The 21,796-nt window shown below is 38.5% G+C and overlaps 3 protein-coding genes across 6 annotated transcripts; 1 reads left to right on the top strand and 2 right to left on the bottom strand.

Annotated features, from left to right (window-relative positions):
- Window positions 1-66: 66 nt before the first annotated feature.
- Window positions 67-8,617, bottom strand: alg9 (ALG9, alpha-1,2-mannosyltransferase). The gene is made up of 15 exons (XM_005816088.3): window positions 8,429-8,617; window positions 6,849-6,984; window positions 6,570-6,704; window positions 6,253-6,323; window positions 5,822-5,910; window positions 4,680-4,815; window positions 4,507-4,594; window positions 4,205-4,310; window positions 3,104-3,226; window positions 2,649-2,803; window positions 2,433-2,562; window positions 2,204-2,351; window positions 1,275-1,404; window positions 1,064-1,194; window positions 67-920 (listed from the first exon to the last, which is right to left on the bottom strand). The coding sequence occupies exons 1-15, from the start codon at window positions 8,566-8,568 to the stop codon at window positions 797-799; spliced, it is 1,842 nt and encodes a 613-aa protein (XP_005816145.1). The 5' UTR covers window positions 8,569-8,617; the 3' UTR covers window positions 67-796.
- Window positions 8,059-21,338, top strand: LOC102229166 (mitochondrial import receptor subunit TOM40B-like). 3 transcript variants are annotated; one of them, XM_023341912.1, is made up of 10 exons: window positions 8,059-8,176; window positions 17,043-17,242; window positions 17,819-17,886; window positions 17,966-18,058; window positions 18,451-18,552; window positions 18,679-18,784; window positions 18,980-19,102; window positions 19,900-19,976; window positions 20,054-20,166; window positions 20,239-21,338. In XM_023341912.1, the coding sequence occupies exons 1-10, from the start codon at window positions 8,163-8,165 to the stop codon at window positions 20,339-20,341; spliced, it is 999 nt and encodes a 332-aa protein (XP_023197680.1). In that variant the 5' UTR covers window positions 8,059-8,162; the 3' UTR covers window positions 20,342-21,338. The 3 variants fall into 3 exon arrangements, with proteins under 3 accessions (XP_023197680.1, XP_023197679.1, XP_005805876.1); XM_023341911.1 differs by having other exon boundaries at window positions 20,054-20,156; XM_005805819.2 differs by lacking the exon at window positions 8,059-8,176 and adding an exon at window positions 16,351-16,653 and having other exon boundaries at window positions 20,054-20,156.
- fdxacb1 (ferredoxin-fold anticodon binding domain containing 1) lies at window positions 12,914-16,270 on the bottom strand. Of its 2 annotated transcripts, none has more exons than XM_023341906.1 (5): window positions 15,782-16,270; window positions 15,542-15,698; window positions 14,756-14,864; window positions 14,394-14,473; window positions 12,914-14,317 (listed from the first exon to the last, which is right to left on the bottom strand). In XM_023341906.1, exons 1-5 carry the CDS (start codon window positions 15,957-15,959, stop codon window positions 13,117-13,119), a joined length of 1,725 nt encoding a protein of 574 aa, XP_023197674.1. In that variant the 5' UTR covers window positions 15,960-16,270; the 3' UTR covers window positions 12,914-13,116. The 2 variants fall into 2 exon arrangements, with proteins under 2 accessions (XP_023197674.1, XP_005805915.1); XM_005805858.2 differs by having other exon boundaries at window positions 12,915-14,317; window positions 14,394-14,552; window positions 14,661-14,864; window positions 15,782-16,269.
- Window positions 21,339-21,796: the final 458 nt, after the last annotated feature.

Genomic DNA, 21,796 nt, shown 5'->3' on the forward strand with positions numbered 1-21,796 from the left:
AGAAATTAACCACTCAGGTCATCAAGTGTTTTTTAGTGTAGGAAAAAGGAGAAAACAAAGTTGCACTCACAGTCAATCATGAATTTATTCACATTATTCACAAGTTAAATTAACACAGTTTTCCTACACATTTGTCATTTCCAAATTTCATACTTCTCCAGATTTGTTTGGTCAATGTTTTGGCAGAAAGTTTTGACATACAAAAACCAAACTTTACCACGGATTTATGGAAGAAATATTTGCAGTGGTCACTCTTCAACGATGGAACCTGCAAAACCAAACACTGGAAGGAGAAGACTGTGTAGGAACTCTGTCAACAGCACACCCTCATTCATTTACCATTTCCAGACAAGCAGACGACACATAACTCAGATCAAATGTTCAAAAGATTTCTTCATTTCAGGCCACGTTTTCAAGTAGAGCATAAACAGAGAACAGTTGGATTTGTTGTGCCGCGGCCTCTTAAGGTTGGTTTAGTGTAAAATCCAGTTTCTGCTTATGCCTTTAAGACATGAATGTACAAGCAAACACAAAAAAGTAAAAAAAAAAAAAACCTCCGTTGATGATTGGCAATCACATCTCCATTCAGAACATCTTCTGACAATCGCTCCAGCCCAAAGCAGACGTGACATCTTTAAAGGGTCCGCTAACTCACACATTTTTTTTCCTTACACAAACCACACCACATGCACACTGACACACAAACACCGGCTGCGTGGATCAGATGTAACCGACTCCTAATTTTTTTTTTTTCAATAATCTTGGATAGGATAGGGAGAAGGATAAGGACCAAGTGTCAGCCGTGGGCCCGCTTACGAGGCTGCTTTTGTCGCCGTGCTTTCAAGATCACGTACCGCCTGTAGGTGGTGTGATGGTCTGATATGAATGGGATGTAGAAAGCTCTGAAGAGAGGAGAGGATCTGAGAAAAAAAAAACAACCTTATTAAAACATGCATCCGTCTTTTAACTTCTGTGAACATAGAAAAGTAGCATGTTTATTTTAAATATCAAGTGTAGAACAACTGGAAATTGTCAGAAAGTCTGTAGTAATCTGTCAAAGTACCTTGAAGCTTGAAGGAAAGGCTTATAAGCAATGACCGACCACTCTTCTTTATTGGTTGAGTAGCGAGGCTCAAGTGGCGTTTCCTCATCCGTCTCCAAGTCCACAAGATAGTGGCACTGTTTTATATCTACCTGCACAAAAAGGAACTTTCACGGGTCAGTGAAATTATTACCTACGCAATGCCAAACATCATTATGTCTAAGGGGCTCACATATCTGGAAGGCTCCTCCAGGTTCTGGTCGTTCATATTGGCTGGAATGATCTGCGTGGCCTGAGGCCCAGAGGGGTACGGCTGAGGAAGCTGCCCCTTAAACGCAGACTGAATGAAGTGGAGCTGCCAGCTACGGAAAAAGATGAGACTTTTAGCAGAAAAGATAAGAATCATCCACTCTAATTATTAAAACAGATACAGAAATAAAAGTATTTTTTATGTAAGACTTCTTCCAAAACTGATCTGGTAATTGGATAATTATGAGAGGAGATAATTATGATTTGGCAGCAAAAACTGCAGAAGAAGTAGTTTAGGCAATTAAATACCTACACACAGGAAGCTTAAGGAAAAAGATAAATCTAGACAATAGTATTTTATTTGAAACTAACGTCACATCTGTCTCATGAAAATACCAGATTTAATACACTCTTGGTACGTTTTAACCTATAAATCCTAAGGTTCACCATGGAATTACACAAGATACTTCTGCAGAGTTTAAAGAGAGCAAAGAGAGATGGATGGGCAACTAGAGGATGGACAAACCGAAGAAAGATGGATGATTGACAAATGGAATGGATGGAGAAACAAGTAGCAGATGGATGAATGAATGGCAGGATAGATGATGAATGATCAAAAGTTTAAATGGATTTAGAGTTGAATGAGTGGAACTTGTTGGCATTGAGACGAGGAATAAAATATAGAAATTGCTGTATTTTTCCATAACATATTATTATTAGAATTTTATTTCTGTGTTTATAAAGACTGTGGGATTCCTGTGACATTAGCAATCTTTTGGTAAAACTCCTGCAACCACACTTGATGGTTTATTACTTATATCATGTCTTTCTGTTAACAAAAGGGATGTTTTAAGATTTTCTCACAATCACATCCAGAAATGCAAAAAAAATGTGTTACTAATGAGAGCTAACTTGTGAGGCAGAAGGAAGCTGCTTGGGAAGCGGTACCACTCTTTCCCAACACACACACTGACTGGTCGGCCATCGGGGACGGAGTGCAGCGTGGGATCCTTGGCGATGCGGTGAAATTCTGGATACAGGTCCAGAGGAGCATGGTACCCTGTAAACACGACGTAAAACAAAGTCTGACCTTACATTGAGCTGATAGGCCTGCTTCCAAGACTCTTGTTTGTGCACAAACCTCTGAAGAGAGCGACAGAGCGAGACAGTGACAGCACTGTGAAGGCAACGACAGTGGTTAAAGCCAGCCAGTTGGAGGAAACGGTGTAGTGCTCCAGTCGGTATCGCTGGAACAGGAAGTGGTAGCATTTCTGTGGGAAAATAAACTAGGATACCTTATCTGCCTAAACACTGTCAAAAAAATTAAGCCATACACTTGGAAAAAAGCAAATTATACCTGTAAAGACGAGAGCGCTACTGCCCCACTGAGGCAGATGAGAGGGTAGATGGGAAAGAGAAAGCGCTCTTCCTTGTGAGGTCTAGTGAAGAAAACCAACATCCACAGATACATGGGAGAAAGAGTGAGCCAGTATGGGCGGCCCAGGTTCTGAACTGCAAAAACCCCCCAAAAAACAATAAAGCAACATGTTAAATCACAATCTGATTTGACTATTAGTACAGACAAACACTTTAACCATGTGTAATGTTTAACTATACCTAAAATAAGGGGAACTAATGTGCAGAAAAGCACCAGCAAATGGGTATGTTTCTAATAGTTTGTAATTGTGACACTGTAAGTGAGATCTTGTTGCAAAAAAACGTCATGAGTCACAAATGGAAACCCGAGTGCTTCGATTACCATTAAAACATTAAAACAAAAATAAAACAGAAAAGAAATGAGTCAGGCCTCACCATTGAACCTGTGCAGCAGCGTCTCCATGAGAGCGGTGAGCGGCAGGGAAAACAACGCCAAAACAAACACCAGGTTGAAGTTCAGGACTCCGTTCAGAAAGTAAAAATGCCACGGCTCCGTACCTGAGAACAGAGCGACACAAACAGAGTCAAATTATCACTTAACTGTGAGTCGCTCTAAATGTTAAAACTACCCATCAGATCAAAAATTTATTTCAAGGCATCTATGATGAAGATATGCAACTACATTAAATGTGGATATAACATGTAATATGTGACATACGTAATCTGATAATACATTTGAACTAATGTCTGCTCTGTTCAGTATTTCATCTTCTTCTATGATTAAAAAATACAATAAAGCAGTAGAGTCTTTGTTTGTTATTACTTAAATAAAATTATATACAAGTTAGTAATTTATTTTAATCTGAATAATTAGATGTTAAAATTAATGGCTAGCTATCTGAATTCATGAGATGTTAAAAATGATAAACGAGTTGCCATTTTTAATTTGGTCTTATGCAGCAGGACAATCAAGAACTGGTCTGAGGTGAAGTTGTTATGTATAGAGACAGTTTAATTTATTCTGTAAATTAGGTAATTATTTCACTTTATAATCTAAAATAAAATGGAAACTTACCAGGGAAAAAAAAACTTGAAATAATGACATCAGATTTGACATTTTAATAAACAAAAATCATTTCATTAATGTCCACCTCTAATTTTAAATTGTGTATCAAATAAATTAGACATTTATGAATAATTATTCATTGACTTAAATTCACTATTTTTATTTCAAATTGAAACATAATAAAAAATGATCATGCCTCATTTATTTCTTGGCAAGCTGAAGTATGGAGGTCAGCTTTTTTTTCTTCACTAAACTTTTCTAAAGCAGCCATTAAAAACGTTGTGACATTAAATCCTGGCACTAAACAATGAGCCATGTTCCTCACAAACAACATTCTCAGATTGTTTAAAGCATTCTATTGAAATATTAAATTATAATGTTCCCCTGAGTTGTTTATTTTTCTGACATAATTTTTAAAGGAATGCGACTAAGAAAATGAGACATGGTTGTGATGTACTTGTGCAAATTACCGTAAAGATCAGGCCCATGTTCTGTAAAGACATTGTAAAGCAGGATACTGAGTGGAGCAATCACCAGTTTGCCATAAAAGAAGGAGTCCACTGCCACCAAAGGGACCTTGAAAATGTGAGCAAGATGGAGACAAAAAAAAATAACACAGTTCTTCATTTATGAACACAGAAAACATGGAAAAAGTGCATTCTGTATAATTGAAAAACAAAATGTAATCTCTCTCTAGTTCGACTCAAAGACAAGATGGAGATTTTTCTAAAAGTTTATTTATTTCACAACATATTACAGTGAACGTTCTCACCAGCAGCAGAAGCAAAGCAAGAGCGCACCAGATCAAGAAACTCTTCCACTCTCTCTTTATCACCAGCAGGTCGAACGCGATCGGAAACCTGCACAGACGATAATTAACACGCCGCCTTTCAGATATTCTGAATTTTACTTTTAAAAAGGGAGTGTTACTATTTACCATCTTACCCAATCAAGGCAGAAAATGGCCAGCCAACGATTCCACCGGCGGCCACGCCCATAACAGCCAGTGGTATCGAGTCCTGAAACCACCCCGTCATGGCAATCAGGGTCGTGTACATGCAGAAAGAGGAAGGCAGAAAAGCTGTGGAAAAAGAGCAGAAAAATAGAAACTATGAATGGTTAGGAATAAAAAGCTGGCAAAAACATGTCAAAGACTCGTACCACATTCTAAGAATACTAACTGAAGGCTTGTTCTTGTTAAAAAGAGAGTCGTAGCATGCTATGGTTAATGAACAGATACAAATCCACTGTCACCACATCCTCATCCAGAAAGAGGGATTGCTGCTGCATCAGGTATTCGATGCCATCGGCTGAGTTTCTTTACGCTTTGCAAATTGGTATAATAAATTAAACTTGACTGGATAGTTTTCTAACGAGGACAAAATTGGAATGCATGTAACTGACTCTGAATTTGTCTTCATGATTGTATTAGTCTGACTGTAAATATCTGTATTTAAATTGGTCTTCTAAAGGGCTTCTTGTTCCATATTGACGCTGTATACATAGAATAATTCAAACTGAATTAATGTCATCTAAACTTTGGTTGCATAAGCAAATTGAGGGAGCAGGGAGCGAGCAAGTCGTCTTGAACTTGTGCAACTATAAGTCTTATAGACAAAGAGAGTGCTCTGGAAAACCACCTTAAAAAATATATATACATTTGTTTTCATTTTTAGAATTTTCTGAATTTCAGCCAAACAAAACTGGAAACATTCTGGACATGTTTCTGTATTCCCAAAAATACTTTAAAAAGTAAACAAGGCCTGAAATCTAAGAAATGGTGGCTACACAGATGCTGTTTTCTGGGGTTGGAAATTTTTCTGTTTCAAATTGTAAGCAGATGGATATAAGGAGAAATGATGTAATTATTAATTATAGCCTAACTTATATAATTGTACAACGTACCAGCCCCACCTAGACTGTCATGTTCCGGAAAAACCTAAATACCCACTGCCCAGGTCATTTATCAAGTCAGACAGAACATGTATTCCTTTAGCTTTTAGTTTCCATAATAGGTAGTTTATTAAGCTGCAGCAATTATATATCAAACAATAAAGCCTGATAAGCTAGGAATAAATCTGACCAACCTGCCGAGGAGCAGAACATTCCCGTGCTCAGTACAAGGAATGCCAACATCAGCCTGCCCACATGCAAACCAAACTTCTTACAAACTGCCCTGCATCACAGCAAACAAACAAATCAAATACTTTACTTCAACTCCATACAACTTACAAACTGCATTCAAGCACTGCCTGGCCAAAAATGAAAGGAAATCTCACGATACTGAAAGGATCTGACCGTTCCTTTAGTTTACCAAAAATGAATATCAGCAGAAACCTTCAGTGGGGACCTCATGCAAAAAAAGCAGCACTTTAAAGAATGAGACGCTCTGCAGAGGATCAGTTCAAACATGGCGACATGATAAGTTGTCTTTATTGTTTTTTAACCAGGCAGTGTAAAACTTAACATAATTTCAAAATGCTATATTACTATCTTGTATTTAGGTGAACAAACTCACTTGTAAAAATAGAGTTCACAGACACAGCAGCAGAATGCTAACACACATCGCACAAAGTAGAACACCAACACCTGAAACACAAGTTTTAAATCAAAGTGCATGTTTTGGCATCGTGATTTGCAACAGTGTGTATTTTTACATGAAAAGATCCTATATTTAAAAAGACAGAGTTCTTAAAAACATTGTTCTAATAAATGACCTACGTTCATGTGAACGTAGGTCATTTATTATGAACGAAACTCTTGATGACTCTCAGCAAAACATTTAAAAAGTAAACATCTACATCAAAAACTGAGATTACACCTTCTGACACTTACCTTGTTAGTCTGTAGAACATGGGCATGCAAACAAGCAGGGAGCGCATGCAGCCATAAGTAAGCGTAGGATCTGATGGCATACAGTGGGGAATATTCCCATGTTTGCATTCCTGTCCCATACAAGAGAAAGTGCATCTGTGGAAACACAATGTGAAAAAAACAATTGAAATGGAGACTATGCAAAATTTGGAAGATAGGTTTTGAGGCAACTTTGCTCATTTTTAGCTTTATGAGCTAAAATTTATTTAGCTTCAATTTCTATCGGAAAGTGGAACTTACAGGCTCCCAGTAGTTAAACGTCTCATCACAGTCTGAGATGTTGCTGAGCAAAGCAGCACAAAAGCGTGCAGAGAGGAGACATTTAAATGCCGTCGACCCCTCTGGAGCCCACACCTGCCCTCCACGACTTATCGGCCTGTTGGAAAAAAGAATACATCCTCGTTTAAAACTTGTTTACAGTCAACATGCATAAGATTCGAAGAACGCACTGAGTATGTTTAAAAGGTTGTTGAATATTAACAACGTATTTAAAAAATACATAAATAACTTAGAAAAAGTTATTTTCAAATCAAATGTAACTGCGCTCCACGTGGGCACTGTGCTCATTACAGTGTTTTACTAATTAATGATTACCTATGCATTTACCTTTATTTATTTATTTTTTAAATCGGTCAGAACAAAATTAAAACTGTATTGTTGAAATGATTTAACTTAAAAATATATATAAACTTGCAATGATAAACAAAGTACATCTCAGAGACAATTACTAGTGAAGAGCCTGAAAGACTGTGTCCCAGAAAACAAAAATATATTACAGTATGTCTCAGCAGCATACTTCAATATTGTTTATAATAAATATAATCATACATCAGGTCAACAATACACTTTTTCCTCCCTCCTTAAGTTTGAGTGCTTATCCTATTTTTTTTTATTGTTTATATGTTTCCTAAGGTCTATATATCAATGTCAGAATACCAATGAAAGCGTGATAGATAACATTACTAGCACTGTAATAGAGAAAATGTTTGGTTAAGCAGTAACAATGGTTTCATTTTGTTTTAAAAGCAAATGATTACCTCACAAGCAGGAGTATTTTTCTTCTAGACTACATTGTGAAAATCTGAAACCTTGGCCATGCCTATGCACAGTCGGCACATATCTCAGCAAAATATATTTTAATATACCTGGCTTACTGTGTCTACAAAGGGTAATTTTATTCGGAAATCCTGCATGTCCTGATAATATATTCATTCGTAAAAGTCTTCCTCTAAAGACTAAACAATATCTGAGCTTTCCCAGTATTAAAGTGGGTATATAGTATGTAACATGCTCTGTGTTGGAAGGATGTGATTGGTGTCGCAAGTCTTCTTTGTGTCACATCTTTCATTAGATCGGATTAGATATGCAGCCCAGAGCTGATCCAATGCTGCCTTGTTATTAAGACACGTCATCCCACAAAGCTGTCAACATTTTATCTAGATGGCTTCAGTGAGGGAGCAAAAACAACAGTCGCTGGCATGATAGTAGCGCTGCAATTGACACCGACAAGCTGTTACCTTTGTAAAAATGTGCCGTGGCATCAGGGGAGAATGAATGAATCTGATCAGGTAAAAAAAACCCTTATTGAACCGCAACAGCTACAGATCTACAATGCGGAGCTGCGCTACAATTAACTGTCCATTGGGGGTTTGTTACCGTGAGCAGACAGTCTTATTAATTATGCAGTGGACCTAGGCAATTTTTTTTTATCGCTTTGTTATGGTCGGAACTTGCTATGAAGTAGCTAGCTGGCAAAGCTAGCTGCCAGTCACTCCATAGAGCCGTACACTCAAACCTCTCTTCTTCGGGCTCGTACTCACTCTTGCCGGGTCTCTGTTATTTTGCTTTCATCGGTGCCTTTCTCTTCTTTCGTCGGCCGGGCTTCGGCTGGGACGTTCACGTTGTTTGCATCCTGTCTGCTGCCTCGTCTGGCTCGCTGCCGAAGCGCCTTGGCCGCCATGTTTCACCAGCGCTGTTCTGCCGAGTGGCGCTTCGGTCATTTTCGTCTCTGTTCGGTTATTGAGCCCAACCTCGTTTCTTCTTCTCATGGACGTCGTGTAGCGCATCAATATTAATAATTATGATATGAGGCGAGAATAAAGCGTTCGTTTTCTTTATATAACTTGGAAAATTAAATTAAATTAATTATTTAAGAGTTTGATGTGTACAGAGAATCTAAAAATGGGGCTTTATGTACAAATATATAAATCTACCCTCGAGTTTACATAACCATACACCATATTAATCCACAAAGTCATAATTTACAGAGGCGGTTCTATAATCATGAATGATAACCTGGATGAGTGTGCTTCATCTTTCTCCGCTGATGTATTTGGAACTTAAAGCCCAATTTGCAAAAAACAGTCTTTTTGTTATGACTTATCACAAGTTAAGAATTTTTACACAAATCTTTCTTAATGCTTTATCTCTCTTTACAAGGCTGCATCAGGAGGTGATAATTGTATTGATGAATATTATGATCTTGTGATACACTTTTCCACATTCAATGACGCATAAAAACACTTCAAGTTCGGGCTTTTCAGCATAACCACTCCAGTCAGACGGCTTACAAATGTGCTGTGTTACAATTGCTTTTTAGAATAGCAACAGAATCAAGCAAGTTAAGCAATACATAGCTGCAATCTAGTGATTTAGTTTCAAAATAATAAAGGGAATGACATATAGAGAAAGAATGGTGGCTGCATTGCAAACATATTAAAAGCAAACAAAAATGTATCTATATAATAATATGAGCAGCAGAGTTTAATTTCTTAATATTGAATAAAAAACACATACTTTTTGTAAGTGATAGGTGAAAACTAGAAAATTTCGGAAGAAATTTAGCCGGGGCCTGCCAAGGCGCGCCCGTGGGGTTTTGGGCCCGGCGTCGTCACGCCACAAGTCGGCGTCGACGCTAAAGAACGCCGCGACGTGACCAGTGGCACGCGGAGAACCGCAAGAACGTTAAGCGAGGCGGACATGCACCATTCGGTACGATTTAAAATTTTCTCAAGGCTTTTATTTTGGAAGTTTTGTTAAACTTCATTTCAAAGGGCCAAACTAATCCCATGCGTAATAGTCCTTGGGTTAAAATAGTTATATAATGCTGAAAACAGCAATTACATGATGTAAAAATATTCAAGGTTTTTATTTTGAAATTATTATTATGCTTAATTTTAAAGTTACGAACTAATCACATGTGTAACAGTGCTTTGGATGAAAAAGTCATACAAAGACAAAAACAGCAATTGCATGATGTAAAAATATTCAAGGCTTTTATTTTGAAATTATTATTATGCTCCATTTTAAAGTTCCGAACTAATACCACGTGTAACATTGCTTTGGATGAAAAAGTCACATAAAGCCAAAAACAGCAATTACCTGATGTAACAACATTCAAGGCTTTTATTTTGAAATTATTATTATGCTCCATTTTAAAATTCCGAACTAATCCCATGTGTAACATTGCTTTGGATGAAAAAGTCATATACGGCCAAAAAGAGCAATTACTTCATGTAAAATATTCAAGGCTTTTATTTTGAAATTTTCAGTATGCTTCATTTTAAAGTTCTGAACTAATACCACGTGTAAGAGTGCTGTGGATGAAAAAGTCAAATAAAGCCAAAAAGAGCAATTACGTCATGTAAAAATATTCAAGGCTTTTATTTTGAAATTTTTGTTAAGCTTCATTTTAAAGGGCCAAACTAATACCACGTGTAACAGTGCTTTGGATGAAAAAGTCACATAAAGCCAAAAACAGCAATTACCTGATGTAAAAATATTCAAGGCTTTTATTTTGAAATTATTATTATTCTCCATTTTAAAGTTCCAAAGTAATCCAATGTGTAACAGTGCTTTGGATGAAAACGTCAAATAAAGCCAAAAACAGCAATTACCTGATGTAAAACTATTCAAGGCTTTTATTTTGAAATTATTATTATGCTCCATTTTAAAGTTCCAAAGTAATCCCATGTGTAACAGTGCTTTGGATGAAAACGTCAAATAAAGCCAAAAAAAGCAATTACCTGATGTAAAAATATTCAAGGCTTTTATTTTGAAATTATTATTATTCTCCATTTTAAAGTTCCAAAGTAATCCCATGTGTAACAGTGCTTTGGATGAAAACGTCAAATAAAGCCAAAAACAGCAATTACCTGATGTAAAACTATTCAAGGCTTTTATTTTGAAATTATTATTATTCTCCATTTTAAAGTTCCAAAGTAATCCCATGTGTAACAGTGCTTTGGATGAAAACGTCAAATAAAGCCAAAAACAGCAATTACCTGATGTAAAAATATTCAAGGCTTTTATTTTGAAATTATTATTCTCCATTTTAAAGTTCCAAACTAATCCCATGTGTAACATTGCTTTGGATGAAAAAGTCATATACGGCCAAAAAAAGCAATTACCTGATGTAAAAATATTCAAGGCTTTTATTTTGAAATTATTATTATTCTCCATTTTAAAGTTCCAAAGTAATCCCATGTGTAACAGTGCTTTGGATGAAAACGTCAAATAAAGCCAAAAACAGCAATTACCTGATGTAAAAATATTCAAGGCTTTTATTTTGAAATTATTATTCTCCATTTTAAAGTTCCAAACTAATCCCATGTGTAACATTGCTTTGGATGAAAAAGTCATATACGGCCAAAAAAAGCAATTACCTGATGTAAAAATATTCAAGGCTTTTATTTTGAAATTATTATTATTCTCCATTTTAAAGTTCCAAAGTAATCCCATGTGTAACAGTGCTTTGGATGAAAACGTCAAATAAAGCCAAAAACAGCAATTACCTGATGTAAAACTATTCAAGGCTTTTATTTTGAAATTATTATTATGCTCCATTTTAAAGTTCCAAACTAATCCCATGTGTAACAGTTACTGAGTTAAATCAGTTATATACAGCCCATAGCAGCAGTAGTTCTAAAGGCCAGTTCTCAGTCCTGATCTGTTTCAACTGAGGATAGATAGAACTACAGCGATGCGTATTCGTAGTCCAAATCAGCAGCCAATAGCCTCTTGAGTTCCGTTGCTATGGCAAATAATGGTCTCAGCAGGTGTGAGCTCTGAGCTGTGAGCTCTCAAACACACAAGTGTGTTTGAGCAAACACACTTTACTGAAAAAAAGCATTGGAAACAAATCCTTCTTGTTCGGGAACCGTAATACATATTCGAAAAGCGTTTCGAGCGTATGACAGTTCAATGTGTCTTCTGCGATAGTCCCGAGATTCATATCTGTACCTCACTCAGAGCATTTACAGTGATGAGAGAAAGAAATGTTGTGCCCAGATATGAACCGAGATGGGCTGTCACTCTAATTTGAAGAAAAATGAGAAACTTTGGGTCGCTTAGAGGCAAATTGTGGACAAACCGTAACTGGTATCGACGAGCCGTCTTCACTTTCGAAGAGATCACAGACGTATCTACAAAATGAAATTTGAATGGCATTTCTAGGTGAATTTGTGACGACACAGCAAATCCTCAAAAATAGGGTATTTCTAGGATTTTTCCCATTGAGTTATAATGGGGTTTTTTTCGCAGTTTTTTGCGAATTATGTCGCCACGTTAAGCCCAAATCCCACCAAAAATAATAGCTCCAATGGCGTGAATTTTCTGCACGTTTTGATACCTCATTTGTAGGTGTGCACCCAGCGGTATGAGCCGCATTAACGGTTACGGAAGAAAAATAAAGAATTATAATAAAGAGACGCTTCTCTCCGACAATAGTAATAGGTTCCTGCCATTGCTTTGCATGGCAGGCCCCAACCAGAGAAGAAGAGGTTGGACTATGTCATTGGGCAGGGTGAAAAGGGCTCAGTAGTCAAATTGATTCACTGTAGACTGCAGAAACTAAGTAGTTCCAGTAGGTGGCAGTAGTGCAACAATTAGAAACTTAAGTTCGTATTTGTAAATAATTAGTTCTGTGACATACACGTGTGTTTAAGAAATGCTTTGATTTTTCATGGTTTGTAGAGTGAAATGCTCTTTTTTTTCACAGTCAATAATTCATCCATTCATAACTTGACTGGATTGAAAATAAACATGATGACGACAAAGTGGAGGAGGGAAATTAAATGGGATTTGCTTCTTTATACTCCAATGTGAACATGTTATTGACAGATTTTTTTTTAAATTCTTATACTCATTAATTTGATATTTTTTCTTAATATCAATGACCAAAATAATATGAATATAATTATGAAACTATTTCTTTTGGGGGCTGAGAGGGTTTGTTTATTATTGTTAACATATAAGAAATAAAGCCTTAAAATGATCTACATTGATCAACATTTCAGCTTCAATAGTAGGTTTATTTTATGGTTATGAGACAAACATACACTGGATGATTTCAGCCACATTTCAAATGCATAATACAACAACCACATTTTCAACCATTGTAAACATCCGACAATAGATTTTCTAATAAATTTTCTTCCAGCTAAAAGCACATGTGGAGAACAAAAATGTCTGAACTATTCTAATGTCTCCCAACAGTTTGTGTGAAGTGCTACCTGACTGTGACCTGCATACGAGACGAGAGCAAAACCTCCAGCTCTTTGTGAAATGTCAGGGCTTGTGTGTGTGACAGGGCGTGTGTGTGTGAGTGGTAGGTGAGTCTGTAACAATAACTGGTCTGACTCAGGTCAGGGTGCGAGAATGTGTCGATGAGTTTAACTTGCTCCACAGTTCCGCAGCTAGCCTCTCGGGCAATAGCGTGGAACATTTTCTCCTCCCACGCCGGCCCCGTCCAGAAGCTGATGTCAAAGGAGAAGGACTCTGGGTACAGTGAAAAAGGTTGAAAAGACGTCCCTGGTGGTGGACGGAGAGAAAACTGTTTGAGGAAGCGTGGGTCGTGACTCCAAAGCAGACGCCAGTCAGGCAGTGAGAACAAGAGAACAGCGAGGAGGTCTAAATTTAGAGATGCACTGACAGTGACGTGGTTGTTGCCGTCAGCTGTGTTGCTCGCAAACACCTTACCGATCAAACCCATCGGCTGAGCCACCAGATGTAGGGTTTTCTCTTCTGTAACTATGGAGACCCCATAGGGAGAGAGGAGCGCTTCCAGCTCATGTCCCATCAATTTAACGGGCTCATTTTCCAAAGGGAAAACACCTGTGAGGAGAATCTCGTGAAAGGCAGGCAGAGCCCAAAGGCTGATGGGCACGCTCCTGAACACCACTCCACTAATACCAAACAATAAGCTAGAAGACCCATTACAGCTGTCACAGGCTTCTTCCGCCTCACTGCCCTCAACCTCAGAACTTTGATCAATTTCCTCTTGAGGCTCTGCATTACCACTAATATCTTTGTTTATGAGGAGCTCTTCCAGCTGAGGAAGCAGTGATGGACGCAGCAGGTAAAGACCCCCTTCCACTTCCAAATTAAAATCATGGCAGCACACAGACTGCAAACTCTCAGTGCCTTTACTCCTCACTCTGTCTGCCTTGGTAGGAGGTGAAGTTGCTTTTATGTTGGAGAAAACTGCATCGTCTTCTTGAGCCTGCGAGGTGAGTTCTTTCTGAAGCAAGTGGATCCAGTAGTACTGCAAATTGTCAAGATCGTGGCAGCAAGTCTGCAGTTGCTTGGCTGATATGAGGTGGGGGAAAGGGTCTCTTTTCATGGACACTGGCCAATGTTCCCCTAAGCCTTCGAGAAGAAAGTCTTGCACCAACTTGACAGGATGGATGGAATCTGAGGAGAGGAACCCTCTAAGGAGAAAAAAAGAGATAATAAGACCTCCTTGCTTATTCACTACAAATCATAAAAGTCTATCAGTTCCAGTACCTGGATACATAATCACTGAGCTCAGCTGGTATGTTATAGTGGACCATCTCCCCTTCAACAACCTCCTCCATCTGAACTATCTGGACAGGAGTGAATGGGGCGCTGCGTGAAAACACATGCAGCAGAGCTTTTCCCACATGAAAGCCTTTATCTTGGCTCCTGCACAACAGCAACACGCTTGTTAAACAACGTTGGATCCCAAACGCACAGCGCAAACACGCAGAGGACACACAATCCTATACTTCAACACTCACCTTGACTTCTTACCTGTATCCAGTGGACTTGTAGCTTGGGAGGTTGTCACTTTCAAACTGTCGCACAGCGCTGAGAATGAGGTGAGCTTCGGCTGCCATGGCACTCACCTGCCAGCTGTTGTGCCACTCGCGTTTCGGCTGGTCCGCCGGAGTCCCGCCTTGTCCGTTGCACAGGGAGACGTGAACCTCCCCGTCCTCAGCCAGAACCTCAACACAACTGGAAGTTTCAAAATAGGAATTTAAATTTGACATCTTTCAGAACTTGTGAGGACGTCATTAAAGCTGAAAAATATTAGACACTCGGGGCCTTGAGTTGACACATGTGCTATTCAGTATCAAAAGGGGTAGGTCGGAATATGCTTGGAGAAACAAAAAAAAAAAAACAGTTTTAGACTATTTTTTATTGTCCATTAAATCCATCTATTCATTTATCAATTGATCCATTTGTCTATCTATCTAGTTATCCATGTGTTTGTTCATCCATCCAGTTGTCTATCCATCCATCCATCCATTCATAACTCCATCAATTTGTAATCAATCCATCCATTCACACATCCTCCTGTTCACTTATTTATCCATTTACTCCTCCATCCATACATTGGTTCATCCATCTATTCATTCTGTCGTATTTGTTTATCCATTCATTCATAGCTGCATCTACCATCTGTCCATCCAGCCATTAAATGAACATCCATCCATTTGTTTGTCCATTCATCCATCATAATAAATATGTGAATAAATTCACCATGAATTTCTTTTTCAGTTAGTTTAGATTTTTAGTACAGAGCGAGAACTGTGCTGACTTCAGTCAAAAGAAGTTTGGTATTTGGACGTGAAAAATGTGTAGAAACCCCCTTGCATGTGAGGACAAGATGACGTGAGATGCTGTTTTACCTGAGGAAGAAGTTTTTGAGAAGCTCCCTGTTCTTTTTCACCCCGCTCTTCCTCCCACAGTGGGGGAAGTTGAACACGACTCGGTCAAACACACGGCCCTTCAGGAAGGCGCACTCCCCCAGCTTTGTGCAATCCACCTCAAACAGGACACTTCCTCCTGAATAACAAGGACGAGAAGTAACCACAAAAGTCCAAAATAAAATCCGCTACAGCAGCCACAGATACTGGAGCTCTCGGTACCCGAGTCCTCGATGGTCTGGATGTTGGCGGCGGCTCCATCGTGCCGCAGTGCCTCCTCTTGATGCTGCAGGCAGGTGGCCGTTATGTTGCTCCCCGATTCAGAATCCAACTTGCACACTGAGGAGGAGAAGGAGAAGTTCCCCTCTCCAACCAGCAGAATGGACCGTGAAGGCGACATGTCACACACACCCGAGAAGAGAGGCTTAAATTATGAATTTCCCCCAACAAGTTGCTCTGACGTTGTTCTGGCTTTTGATGCTCTCAGGCAGAAATAATGAGACGACGACAAGCGACAGACCACTTTCTGTCCTGCTGCTCAACGGTCTAATAAAAACTCACCAGCTGCATTTTTAATCAAACCTCCAGCGTTTCAGCATCTAAAACGGACACATTTTGGTTGGTAGCTATTTTCACTTTATTTTAGAGGTAAACAAATGACCTTCCTGGATTCGTGGCTGCTGCTGCGGTACTTACAACTGAAGTCACCTGTGGCAACCAACGCTGGTGTCGCACATAAATTGTCCGACGGGAAACAAATCCCCAGTTCGTTACGCAATTTTCCCCTGAACTCTCACGTCCTAAAAACACCAAATCGTGGTCCTATAAATAAATAAAAAAAGAAGCGATAGCTGTGACTTTCTCATCGTTGCATAGAAATGCGTTAATTTTTAGCCCTCGTGTTCATAATTATGTGTGTGTGGAGGGAAGGATTCGCAGGAGCGACTCGCCGCATCTTGAACAGGGAGGAATCTACAGCATCACTTGATCCGCAGCATCAGTTCGCATATTTTAAGTTATTGGTTTATCTAGGAAGTAAATACCCCTGACAGTGTTTCTGATGTGCGGTTCCCAGTTTCGCTCGGGATTTTAAGGTACCCCGATTACATTAGGAGTTTATAATGAAATAGTATTCACCTATACATGCCAGATTTTACTGATGCTAAGGTCATGCTAGCTAACGGAAATGCTGCACTTAGTCATGGAACCAGTGCCTATCTATCTCATTCATAATTGTAGCTATAATTTTCCTATTTATCCGTTTAAATTTTCCACACAATCCATTCTGCATTGCTACTCTCTGGGGTCTTTGGGACAAATCTGCTTGTTATTTTATCTGTGGCTAACTCTGCTATGTTTATGCTCTACTTATCTTGTTGTCATGCAGGATCCCACATTACAGCTGTATAAAAGTGCCTCTAAAGGTATCAGGTATGCAAAAAAAATGTGTCATAAATGTGCTCTTTGTCTCTACGTCCTTTAGGAAGCATTGTGCCCACATGGGCAGTGTTCTGGCTTTGTCTTCCAATCCGGGCCATCAGAACTGGCCTTTCTCCAAGGATCACCTTCCTTCTCGCTGGGATGCACATCCTGCCCACTGGGACCGTCCACCACGCTGGGAGAGGAGAGATGGGCGCCTACCCAACCCTGGCAGCTTTCACTCTCTCCACAGGAGCTGCAAAGGTAGCTTTAGGTTGATGAATCAAGATCTGTGGAGTGAACACTATGACTTACACTCCCCTGCACGTTTCATAACATCAAAATCTTAAAATTCAATGGTGTTTTCTTTGGATGTTATGAGATATACCAACACAAAATAGCACGTAGTCATGCTTATGTCACACCGTTCATTCTTTATCATATCCCTATATGTACATATTTATGTTTTTGTCTTTTTGTTCACTAACATTCTCTAATAGGTCTCCAAGACCTTCACAAAACAGCTGGATTTATGCCTAATTTTGCACAGGTGAACATCATTTAAACATTTGATGAAGGCATCTTGTTGCACTGTATTTCATTTAGGAGTATTAGATTAAAAGGGGGAAGAATTTCTATTTGGAAAAAAAACATAGAATTTTTCTTCTGTAATTATGCTTTGTTTTGTGTTGGCCTATCACAAAAAAAAATCCAAGTTAAATATATTGAGGTTTGAAGTTGTGACATGTGGAAAAGCTCAAAGGCTATTAATACTTTATACAGTGCTGTTTACCATTCTATTCATGTTTTATTTTTGTTGTTCTTCCTTGACCCCACCAGATGTTTTTCCTCATCAGATTGAGGGTGTCAAGATGATTATCAATAAAACTTTGAGTAGCTTTTTTAAGGTGACTCTTCATTATTTACATTTATATTTTGAAACAATATTTTTTTTATCTTTGACTAAAGTAAAGAGTCTATTTCCAGGTCAGTCATACCCTCCACCTCAGTGCTGTTAGTCCCTCCTACTATCGGTTCCACGTGGAGCATCTGCAGTCTGACGACTACAGCAAGGACAAGGTTGGACCCAAATAATCGGATTTTTAAATTATTACTGCTTTTCAGAGTTCCTGTTTAGTTTTGAAAAGTTTAGAAAATTATGGATTTTAGTTTAGGATAAGTGTGGAATAAGAAAACCTACTACCCAAATACATTTATATTTGCAGTCTTTTATTTTAAACCTTATTAATATCTGAACCTTAAAAATAACCGTGCAACTGGTTTGTTTTTAACACGGGTTAAATAAATGATACACATACTGTAGAAGTATTTCATCCAGTTTGATTCTGGAAAAGTATAACATTTTGACTTAGCATATCTGTAGGAACCATCACTTTGTTAACATCATTTTTTAGAAGTTACAGTAATAATTAAGTAAATAAATAGATTTTCCTTGTCTTATCCAATTTTAGGACGCCCCAGCATTGATTGGTGAAATGGACTCTTCAGGTAGTCTGAACGCTCACGCTCTCCTTCATCTCACCGAGCGCGTTCGAGCCAGAACGGTATTCCAGGTGAGTTTCCCGGTGTCTTTTGGGGCCCATTTGCAGCATCCATACAAGTCCGATCCTTCTTTAAAAACTGGTGCAGATTTTTTTTTTTTTTTTTGCCAGAAGCTCACAGCCTGAACTGTATTTCAGACCCAGCAGTCTCAGTTCGTAACGTGGCAGTTTGAAACTGAGTACAGAGGGAGCGACTTCACCGCTGCTGTGACAGTGGCCAACCCAGACATCCTCAGAGAGTCAGGTGAGAAATGGCTAAGTCGCAACTAAAAATCTAAACAATATATAATGCATTCAAATTTTTGCTTGGTGATGTAAAAGATTATTTAAATGTGTCAATTTTATGTAAAACTTAGCAATTTGCGCAGTTTGTAGCATTTTCCAAGTTTTTCCATAATGTCTCTCTGGTAAATTTTTATTATATGCCTCTTGTGTACAGTCATTCTGGTAGCACACTTCCTGCAGAGTGTGTCATCTGGCCTGGTGTTGGGAGGAGAACTGGTGTACCACCGAGGGCGAGCAGAGGAAGGAGGAATTCTGACTCTGGCGGGACAGTACTCAGGTGAGATGCTGTTTTTTCCACTTTTATAGGTTTCTTAACCTTTGACATTTTATAAAGTTGGAGACAATAAAGAGGGCTATCTTTGATCAATTATCTCAAAATAATTTCTCAAGCTCCTTTCCTGTGTTCTCTTTCCTTGAACGTGTGCCTCAAATTTTCTGTTGGATTTTTTCCCGTTAACTTAAAAAGGCAGATTTTGTGTCTGCTAAATCATATTTGTGTTTGCAGCTTTTAATTATGCTCCACAAAAAGGCCAATGATCCTTTTTCAGTTTCTGTTAACCAATAGCGCCAGATTTTTGCACAAAATGCCCTCACGTCATTAAAGTATATGATTTGCACCATTAACAAGCTTCCAGTGGTGTTCGTACAGAGCTAAATTAGTGTCATAAAGATTCACAAAGCGCACAATGAAATTTGGATGCATACAGGAAGCTTTGTAAATGTAACACATAATTCACAAATGTGTATAACACAATGCATAAATGCGTACCTCAAGATTCACATATGTGTAAACAGTTTGTCGAATTTACATGTTTCAAACTACACAAGTAGTAATAAATTACGCATATAAATCTAAAAATACACGTGCACAAATCACTAACACGGATCGGTCAATACGAGGGCATGGATCAGCTTGCCTGCGCTTTCAACTTTTGAGACTTTCCTACGGCATCATCTCACTTTGGTTTTGCAAGTGGAAATTATGTGTTCAAGGCTGGTGAAAAGCTGGGATGTGATGTATTATACCTATATTTTTCAAAAGGTTTCTCTTTATTTTACTTTGTTGCCATACAGGACCAAACTGGGTTGCAACCCTTAATGCTGGCAAAGGTGGCGCCCATGCCAGCTACTATCACAGAGCCAACAAACAGGTATGAACACTAACAGCCTGGCTGTTATTTGCTCATTATTTGTGTGCAGCATGCTAAGGGAAAATTTGTTTTGCCAGATCCAAGTTGGGGTGGAGTTTGAAGCCAGCACCAGGACGCAGGAGACAACAGCCTCCTTTGGGTACCAGATGGATCTCCCGGAGGCCAACATGGTTTTTCGAGGTAGTCTAAGGTGATTTTAACTAAGGTTGCTTAGTGCCAAAAAAATCAGTGTATCAGGGGTCTTTTTATGGCAAATGTTCAGGTATGATCAACAGCCGGTGCATCATTGGAGGTGTGTTGGAGAAGCGTCTTACCCCGCTTCCTGCCACCCTGATTATGGGAGCCTTTGTGAACCACAAAGGTGACAAGCTGCAGGTCGGCCTGGGCGTCAACGTGGGATGACCCTCCACATGCTCAAACTGGAATTATGAAAAGAATGTCAGGACATCAATCCAGAGACCTACGTTTGAGATTTATTTTAAAATGCACTGACTTAAAGGGTGCATCACCTGCACTGAAACTCTTCCTGTTGGTTTAACTCCATGTATCTCACCTTGCAACCTACCTCTCAATAACAAGGTGATGTTTTCTGACTATGGGGAAAGCTCTGTGCCAGAGGAATGGATGCTACTTTTAGAAGGGTGCATCACCCTCTGAACTTTGAAAGCTGAAAGTGAAATTGTACCGTATACTTAGAGTATCAATTTTACAATGTCGGTAGTCATGAAGAAATGTATAAATATATACATAAAATAACAAAAATGTATTTCCCATTTTAGTGATTTATCTGGAAATTATGTATTGTAGATTGTTCTGAAAGCTGTTTCTAAAAGAGAAATTCAAAAAATTATGGTATTTTACATTTTTCACAAAGTCAGTGGTCGAGAATAAAGCTGCAAACAACAAAATCGAAAGATGGAACATTTTCGTGGCATCTATCTTTTGGGCTTTATGAGTTTGCAAGCACTGTCTGGCATTAAAAAGAACAAAATCACCAGCCTGAAGCAAGTTTTAGCTCCCAAATGGAATAAATACAGCTAGATTAGGTCTGTATGAATATTTGTCAGCAGCTGATGTTAGTATGATCCCCAAAGAAACGCAGAGGAGCAAAGCAAATGGATCTGAGGGCGTCTATGCACAAACAGATTTGTCTCTTATATGTTTGCCCAAAAAGGCTTGTAAAAACACAAATTCTATTTGACAAATTCCAAATATTTTAAATCTGTAATGTATAATCCACTTAACAGGACATTGAACTGGAGAACAAGATGACTGTACTTTTTTCTGACATGATTTATTAAAGATGTTATTTATGTCATAACCTTTGGTCTTCTGCCTATTAAAAAATCCATCTGAGTCACAGTGGAGTGGTTTAGGTCAAAGTGTGTTCATGTGTTGGTCTGACATAGTAAAAGATCAGGTCAACTAAATTAGAAATCTCCGGCAACTATTGACAATTCAGAAAAATATTCACTAAAGTGCTCACTCCAAACGTACAGAGCAAGTGATTCTTGGAGAAAAGATAGAAATGCTCTCATTTTGTCTATTAGAGGCTAAAACATCTAAAATAATAATTATATATATATACTGTATATATTGTATATATATATTTAATTGGTCATATGTTCAAGAAACCGATCAAAATTCCCCCTCCCCTTCACATTTATGAACCACACAGAGACACATGCTTATTTTTAACTCTTTCTCTGAGATAATGTTTTGCATGATTCATAGCAGGAAAAAATAATATCTCAGCTCTTCTAATCTTATCCTCACCCTCTGTACTGACCATCAGCTCTTCCTGCTTGAAGTGCACAAAT

The sequence above is a fragment of the Xiphophorus maculatus genome, chromosome 11 (genome assembly GCF_002775205.1).
Source record: "Xiphophorus maculatus strain JP 163 A chromosome 11, X_maculatus-5.0-male, whole genome shotgun sequence".
Lineage (NCBI taxonomy): Eukaryota > Metazoa > Chordata > Actinopteri > Cyprinodontiformes > Poeciliidae > Xiphophorus > Xiphophorus maculatus.

What these genes read in the sequence shown, in the direction of transcription:
- LOC102229166 (XM_023341911.1), top strand. An exon ending in TCTCCACAGGAGCTGCAAAG is followed by an intron (nt 17,243 to 17,818) that starts GTAGCTTTAGGT and finishes TGACCCCACCAG; the next exon opens with ATGTTTTTCCTCATCAGATT. An exon ending in TCTGGCGGGACAGTACTCAG is followed by an intron (nt 19,103 to 19,899) that starts GTGAGATGCTGT and finishes GTTGCCATACAG; the next exon opens with GACCAAACTGGGTTGCAACC.
- alg9 (XM_005816088.3), bottom strand. Translation starts at nt 8,568, where the DNA reads ATGGCGGCCAAGGCGCTTCGGCAGCGAGCCAGACGAGGCAGCAGACAG. An exon ending in CGTTTAACTACTGGGAGCCT is followed by an intron (nt 6,705 to 6,848) that starts GTAAGTTCCACT and finishes GTGTTTCCACAG; the next exon opens with ATGCACTTTCTCTTGTATGG. An exon ending in CCTTTCCTTCAAGCTTCAAG is followed by an intron (nt 921 to 1,063) that starts GTACTTTGACAG and finishes TTTTTTTCTCAG; the next exon opens with ATCCTCTCCTCTCTTCAGAG.
- fdxacb1 (XM_005805858.2), bottom strand. Translation starts at nt 15,959, where the DNA reads ATGTCGCCTTCACGGTCCATTCTGCTGGTTGGAGAGGGGAACTTCTCC. An exon ending in CCAGACCATCGAGGACTCGG is followed by an intron (nt 15,699 to 15,781) that starts GTACCGAGAGCT and finishes CTTGTTATTCAG; the next exon opens with GAGGAAGTGTCCTGTTTGAG. An exon ending in CTCAGTGATTATGTATCCAG is followed by an intron (nt 14,318 to 14,393) that starts GTACTGGAACTG and finishes TTTTCTCCTTAG; the next exon opens with AGGGTTCCTCTCCTCAGATT.